Genomic DNA, 7917 nt, shown 5'->3' with positions numbered 1-7917 from the left:
ATCATGGATCATAGAATAATAACAATTATAATAACATTATGTATATATGTGTCTAACTAAGCGCTACATAGCCATTCCCGTTCCATTGAAATGAAACTGACAGATAGAATTAGAATTATATATGAGATAAACGTGGAATAAAACCAACACCCATCAGTATCAAAATTGATGCACATAAATTGGAGGGAAAATTTATCTTGATGCTAAGCTGTCAAAGCCAGTGGGTTTTGGTCCCCTGCGGGCCACATTTCCCGACATATCTTTCCAAAGAATCTTCTTCTCCTCCCTCGAATGACAAGGATTGCATTCCGAATATATATGCATGTGTTTGTAACATAATTAATTTTAATTGAATTTACAAATTTGTCCAAGATACGGGTAGAAGGAACATTTTCCTTAAAATATTTATATTCTTGTGGTGTATAAACTTTCGTACCATCACAAGTTGCTTCTGAAAAAATGTTAAAGAGGCTCTGGTTGAGCTTTTCGATGAGAGACAAAGCTCTCTCGATGGATAACCATAACTCAAGAGAAGCATAGATCAATTTGTGGGCTCCCTGCTTCTTCCTCCATATATCACAGAGAGAGAGAGAGAGAGAGAGGCCAGCCAGTGTACGTTCCTCCCCAACCCCACTAACTTCTTTGTTTTCTGCATTTTCTGGGTACCGGTAGCACCCGGATTCCTTATGGAAACAGCTATGAGTAACAGTACTAACAAGAACAATGACAAGTACGACCATGACATCATCGACTGGTTTGAGAGCGTCTCTGAGAACGCCGGTCATGTTCAAACGCAAACTCTTCGCCGGATTCTTGAGCTCAACTATGGTGTGGAATATCTCAGAAAATGGTTGGGAGATATCAACATCCATGACATGGATGCATGTGCATTGGAATCACTTTTCACATCCGTGGTGCCTCTTGCCTCACATGCAGATTTTGAGCCTTATATTCAGAGAATCGCAGATGGGGATACAGGTCCTTCACTCAGTCAACAACCAATAACCACTCTCTCTTTAAGGTAAATATGTACCTTCTATTTCTTTCTTTTTTATCCTATTTTATTTTTAGGATTGTCGAGTGAGGAAAGGAATCAGAATATATTTTGTGTGTATATCGATTTTAAGTGATGGGTTCTAATTGGGTCTTCCCTTTCGTTCCAGTCTCTGTTGATTTTATGGCATATCTCAAAGTTCTATCACTTCCCTTTGAGTGATAGCCACTAGCTTTTCTTTTCTTTTTTTATTATTATTTTTTTCACTTTATAAAGAGTTCGTGAAAAATAATTCTGCGTTCCCAACTTCCCGACGAAATTAATGTTATTTATGGTCATGGTTTTAATAGTTCCGGAACAACCGAAGGGAAGCAAAAGTACGTGCCTTTTACACGCCATAGTGCCCAGACCACTCTTCAGATTTTTAGGCTGGCAGCAGCCTACAGATCAAGGTCTAGCTTCATCTCTCTCTAGTCTCTCCCTAATATTTGAATCTATTTTCTTTGATCACGAACTTGATTATAATCATGCGTCCTATACTTGCCTGTGTATGTGTACGTATAGCAGTAGTACCACTCTATTCCTTTATGTATTATTTTCAAGAATATTTTTTAATTATAGGGTTTATCCAATAAGGGAAGGAGGGAGGATCCTTGAGTTCATTTACAGCGGCAAACAGTTCAAAACAAAGGGAGGGTTAGCAGTTGGAACAGCCACAACACATTACTTCGCAAGCGAAGAGTTCAAGATCAAACAGAAAATGACACAGTCATTCACTTGCAGCCCAGGAGAAGTAATTTCAAGTGGAGATTACAAGCAATCCAGCTACTGCCATCTCCTCCTCGGCCTCTTCCTTTCTGAAGAAGTAGAGTTTATATCGTCCACCTTTGCCTACAGTATGGTGCAGGCATTTAGAGGGTTCGAAGAGCACTGGAAAGATATATGCAATGACATCAAACAAGGCAGTCTTAGCCCAAGAATCACTTCACCCAAAGTTAGAGAAGCTGTCTTGAAAATCATTACCCCGAACCCATGTTTGGCATCTAAAATCCAATCGAGTTGCGAGGAGTTGCAGAACTCGAATTGGTCGGGTCTGATTCCAAAGCTTTGGCCAAATGCTAAGTATGTTTATTCAATCATGACGGGGTCGATGCAACCGTACTTGAAAAAACTGAGGCATTATGCTGGAGAGTTGCCACTAGTGAGTGCTGACTATGGGTCAACTGAGAGCTGGATTGGGGTGAATGTGGATCCCTCTTTACCCCCAGAGAATGTCACGTTCTCTGTAATACCAACTTTTTCATACTTCGAGTTCATACCACTTTATAGAAGGAAGCAAGATTGCATTTCAGCGATTGATGACTTGGTTGAAGATGAACCAGTCCCACTCTCCCAAGTCAAGGTTGGGCAGGAGTATGAGCTTGTACTAACTACTTTTACTGGTGAGCCATTTTTCTTTATTTCTTTAAATATACCCTCCCATTAATAAGTACTTTTCCTTTATTTATTTATTTTATTTTTTGAAAAAAAAATAAAACCTTAGGATCGAGTACATCATGATATGATCAATACCTACGTACTATATATATGTATATATACTCTTAAAATTTAAATTACATCATTCAATATGTATCTTCTTCATGAGTACAATTCCTAACAGCTTTATCCCAAATGAATGCTTTACGGCCATCTGGTCTGGATCATGAAATGACATATTATCCTAGCTATTTACTTTCCCATCCGTGAATATTGGATATGCTTGTAAATTATTTCTACACTATCTTAGCTACGTACAACAAGATTTGACATGGATAGAACCTGCCGACCAATTACAGGCCAAAAGATGTAGCATTACTATCATTGTCGCGGCTAGCTACTTACTAATTAGAGAAAACGATAGGTGGATAAGTTAGAGCAATACGATTGAAGAAAGCAGAGTTAGAGAAAAGCATACGTACGTGGATAACTTTAAAGCCATAATATATGTATATATATAACATTATATTTTAATTCCTTTCCTTTTTATATGATATTTTAATCTTACAAGAATAAGCAACATGATCATGACATACATGTTGATGAGTACGTACTGATCATCATTATCATGATCTGTGTAATTCATGTATACAGGGCTTTATAGGTACCGATTAGGGGATGTGGTGGAAGTGGCTGGTTTTCACAGAGGAACACCTAAATTGAGCTTTATATGCAGGCGAAAGCTAATTTTGACAGTAAATATAGACAAGAACACTGAAAAGGATCTTCAGTTGGTAGTGGAGAGGGGATCTCAGCTGCTGAGTCAGACTGGAGCGGAACTGGTTGATTTTACAAGCCATGCTAATATAGCTAAACAGCCCGGTCACTACGTAATTTACTGGGAGATTAAGGGAGAAGTGGATGAAAGAATTCTTGGGGAGTGTTGTAAGGAACTGGATGCTTCTTTTGTTGATTATGGGTACGTCGTTTCCAGGAGAACAAGTTCAATTGGGCCACTTGAGCTTTGCATTGTGGAGAGAGGAACATTCAAGAAGATTTTGGATCATTTCATAGGCAATGGAGCGGCAATGAGCCAGTTCAAGACACCTAGGTGCACTAGCAACCAGGGACTCCTGAGAATTCTCAATCTCTGCACCATTAAAAGGTTCCAAAGCACCGCTTACGATTGAAACAAACAGAGAGTGATTTATGTTTTGTAGGTACGCACGTAGGTAACTACCAAAAACGTGCGAGAACTGACTTGTTTGGGAATAGATCTCATTCTAAAATTCTCATATCATTTCATTTCATCTCATCTTCTTCCCAAACATAATTCAAATACAAAATTTTTAAATTAATCATTACAACTTTCACAAACTTTTAAACAAAAAATAAAAATAAAAAATAATTTAACTTTTTCATATTCTCAAATAAAAATAATATTATAAAACTATATTTTAATAATATTTTAATTTTATAATATTTTTTATTCAAATTTTTCTCTCTTATTTCTTAAAATCTAAAAGATATAGAATTTAAACTATTTCACTAATATTCATAAACTATCTATTATGAATCTAGTTGAGAATTTGTTGTATTGTGGAATGTAGATGCAGTAATGTAATAAGGAAATCAAGTAAATGTAATGAAATGATTCGAATATGGAATAAGAGTAATGCAAGGGAAGTTTTTGACAGAATTCCTCATAGACTCATACTCATACGTATTTGATAAGAGAAAACTTCGAGGGTTCCCTACCTCCATATAGCAATTCAAGCCTTTCACAGATTCCAGAATAAATCCCACCTTCTACAACCCTTCCTTTATATACTGACACTCACCCCTAGACTCCACGTGGCAGACTACAACTTGTAATGGAAATAACACATAACTTACTCTAACCTGCTAAACGCAGCGTACAACCCCTACAAGGTAACTACAAAATGCAGTAGCCCACTTCGACTCAACTCAAGAAGAAATCATAACATTATCTTACTACTATTTACAAAATTATCATCTCATCTCACTCTTCAAACGAGTCCGTGCGAGTTTTCCATTTTTGTACGTAGTAAAACGAAAAAAGAAAAAGAAAAAATTCATTTGGCTAGTTTCTGTCTTTTTCATTTATCAGCTAGCTTGCAAGGTATTGATTTTGTCTGCTGGCCGGGTGAATAAACATGAAATAACGCAAAATACTAGTTCCTGTGATCAAGAGCAAGAAATACTTTAAATAGAGGGGCATACAAACGAGGCTAAATTTTCAGTCGCATGCAGTACGAACATCATCATACTTAAATAGAGATTGGTAAGGCAACTTATATAAATATATCGAAATTTGTTCTTCATTCTAAGTTTATCATTCATTAGCTTGTAATTCATGATGTGGGTTTTTTGAAGCTTTTTAATCACTAAGATTTGAGCAAAAAAAAAAAAAAAAAAAAACAATCTATAGAAACGGTCATATATATTGACTAAATTAAATTAAATTCAGGGGCGACTCAATTAAAAATATTTCAGGCTTAAGGCAAGAATTTTAGAAGAAGCTTTATTTTTATTTATTTTAATACAATAACGTAATAAACTATATATTATGTTAAACATAAATACTACAAGCTTTTACTTTTTCTTAATTATGTAATTATTTACTAACCGTTGCAAGTGTTTTTGTTTATCTTCATTTAGTTTTTTTCTCAATGACATTAACAATTATTTTCGCTTATATAAACTTATAAGGTTATTTATTTTTTATATTAATTAATCAAAATTAGTATTTCTAGATGTTTTTATTTCTTTAGAGTCTTTTTATCTAATTTTTTAGAAAATTTCTTCCTTGGAGTCCTTCTAATAATATTTCGTAGAGGTTTTAAGGGCTTTTATTTCTTAAGAAAGAACATTAAGCATTGAGCTGCCCCTAATTAAATTTATTATCAAGTTTGGTTACATACCATAACGTATTGTATCATTACGAAATTTTTTTTGGTAAGATTTCATTGCCACCTCATGAAGATCGATCATTGATGCATAGCTAGCTGTCGGACGACGACATACATTGCCACCTCTTCTTCCTTCCCTATGACTCACGTGTGTTTTTGTATTCAACCTTCTACTTAACGATTTTTCAGTTCTGTTTATAGGAAGGCGTCACTGAACAATCAACACGTGAGATTGTCCTGCTGCATGGCCCACACATGTGCTCCTTTTTTGCCAATGCGAGTCCTTTGTCTGCAACGTGTTACTAGAGTATTTAGAGTACTCCCACTTCAACGCCTGGCCTCTATGCACAAGTCCCTCTATGAGTGAGCGTATTTGACTGTCGACGGCTTGAACCACTCGATGCGGACCTTGATATGTTAGGTTTGGTGTGTGGCCGTATTTCTTTTGTGAAAGAGATCAAATAGTACTTGATCTATAAAAAAAATCTTATAAAACTAAATTTATGTTTGATATGGTATGCCAAATGCAATTTTATTATAAAGTAAATATAATATATCGCATTAAGTGACGTTAATTTTTAAATTTATTTTTGTAAAATTAGTTTTCCACCCATGGTTTCTTATCATTCTACTTCAAGTTAAATTGATAACAATGATATATAGTACAAAATAATTAAAAATATTATATCCTTGTGGTCTTAAAAACAAAAACAGAATCCAAAAGACGTAAAGGCCGAGAATTTAAGCCATCTAATGCTACAGGTACGTACATGCAATATTGGTCCACAGCCCTCGATCTCCACATGTATAGACTCTATAGACGTACTGGTCCTTTTAAATAAAGAAAGAAGAAGGGAACCAGCGACGTGACGAATGAAGTTAGCATTATTGTGTTATCGAGTTTAATGCGCGCGCGCGGCGCCATCTGCTTGGAAAGAAAAATCCACCGTTGGCTCTATATAATAAAAATGACACAAAAGTCAAGCTGCGGGGGGGGGGGCCAACATCAACTTAACAATCATGCATGGGTACAAAACTGGCATTAAATCGCATGCAAATTTGCTGGCATCAAGCCGAGAGGTCATGTCTGCGTGTGAGCTTAGCTACCTCAACTTGCACTGATCAGTGATTCAGTACTAGTGTTAATTGCTTCCTGAATTTGAAACATTTTTGTGGAAGTATTACAAGTACAGACTACTTTCTCTGTGCCCAATAGTACCTCCCATGGATGCTTGCTTTATCTTCTTCTACCTTCATAATTTTGTACGTACCATGAAAAATCTGGCCCACCAATTTACACCAATGCCAAAAAAGCTGACTTATATATTCGTACGATCCCATTTCATCTTTATATTTAACAAATTAGAAGAAAAAAAAATAAGACTCGTACGAAATAATATTTTATAAATAGAGAAAACTAAGGAAAGGAAATCATGGAAAAGAAGGTGGCATGCACCAATGACTCAGTAAGACAGTACTGCCAAGTTAGACAACTCATACGAATTTATGGTACGGAAATTAATTTCGAATAATATTTCAAAATTGCTAAAGACGCACGTACGTGGTTTATATATATATGTATGTATCGTTTGTGTGTGTATGACTCTCGAGAGTTGAGAAGTAAGTTATTTCCATGGTACATTGATATATGCAGACAGCTCTGAGCCTCTAGCTATTTATACGCATATCTCATGCATTACATAGTCTGGACATTAATTGTCGTCCCTACAAGAAAAATAGATTTTTGTGACTATTTAATTGCAGTGAAAAGACTATTTATGACTAAAACAGACTCATTTTGACTGTAAATAGTCATTTCGCTGGAATTAACTGACTATAAATAAACAGTTTTCTTGTAATGCATCTACATACACACAATACATACACACACACACAGATATATATATGTGGTGCCCCCAATCCCCCTTATATAAATACACAGGGATCGAGACGCCAGGATGCTGACAACACGGTCACGCATCCCAACGAAATGTGCTCGTGTATGTGCAACATGCAAAGGTGCACAATCAAAGTCGCAGCGGATAATATAAATAAGTCAACTAAGTACCAGAAATTTAAATACAAATATTCAACACAATTTATCTTTAAAAATTATACAGTCATCCCAAATATAATACAAAAAGTAAATACATAAATTGATGATAAAAACATAACTCACTAAACAGGAGCAATCCCAGATCACTCCTCCAACGGAGTCAAGCTAAGGCTCGTCATCATCATCTGCATCAAAATCTGCGATACCATAAAATGGTACCACAGGTAAGTATAAACCAAACAACTCTCGGGATAAAAATACATTAATGCAACCAACAATATGACAAAATACATTTAGTCATAAAATACCATTTTTTCCAGAAAAATGATTATTTCCAACACACGCCAAAAATCCCATTTTGGCCCAAAATATCCGTAAAACATTTTCCCATAAAATGATTCACACAAACAACCCATTTATCGGACACTGTAGGCGGCAATCGCAGGCGGGACTCTACC

At 35.7% G+C, this 7917-nt stretch overlaps 1 protein-coding gene across 1 annotated transcript; it reads left to right on the top strand.

Moving 5' to 3' along the window:
• The first annotated feature begins 450 nt into the window (after nucleotides 1-450).
• On the top strand, nucleotides 451-3776 carry LOC121250602 (indole-3-acetic acid-amido synthetase GH3.10). Its single transcript, XM_041149752.1, has 4 exons — nucleotides 451-1021; nucleotides 1345-1446; nucleotides 1616-2436; nucleotides 3125-3776. The coding sequence occupies exons 1-4, from the start codon at nucleotides 687-689 to the stop codon at nucleotides 3658-3660; spliced, it is 1794 nt and encodes a 597-aa protein (XP_041005686.1). The 5' UTR covers nucleotides 451-686; the 3' UTR covers nucleotides 3661-3776.
• The last annotated feature ends 4141 nt before the right edge of the window (nucleotides 3777-7917 follow it).

This window comes from Juglans microcarpa x Juglans regia, chromosome 2D (genome assembly GCF_004785595.1).
Source record: "Juglans microcarpa x Juglans regia isolate MS1-56 chromosome 2D, Jm3101_v1.0, whole genome shotgun sequence".
NCBI classification, from domain to species: domain Eukaryota; kingdom Viridiplantae; phylum Streptophyta; class Magnoliopsida; order Fagales; family Juglandaceae; genus Juglans; species Juglans microcarpa x Juglans regia.
This window is presented reverse-complemented; position numbering and strand designations above follow the sequence as displayed.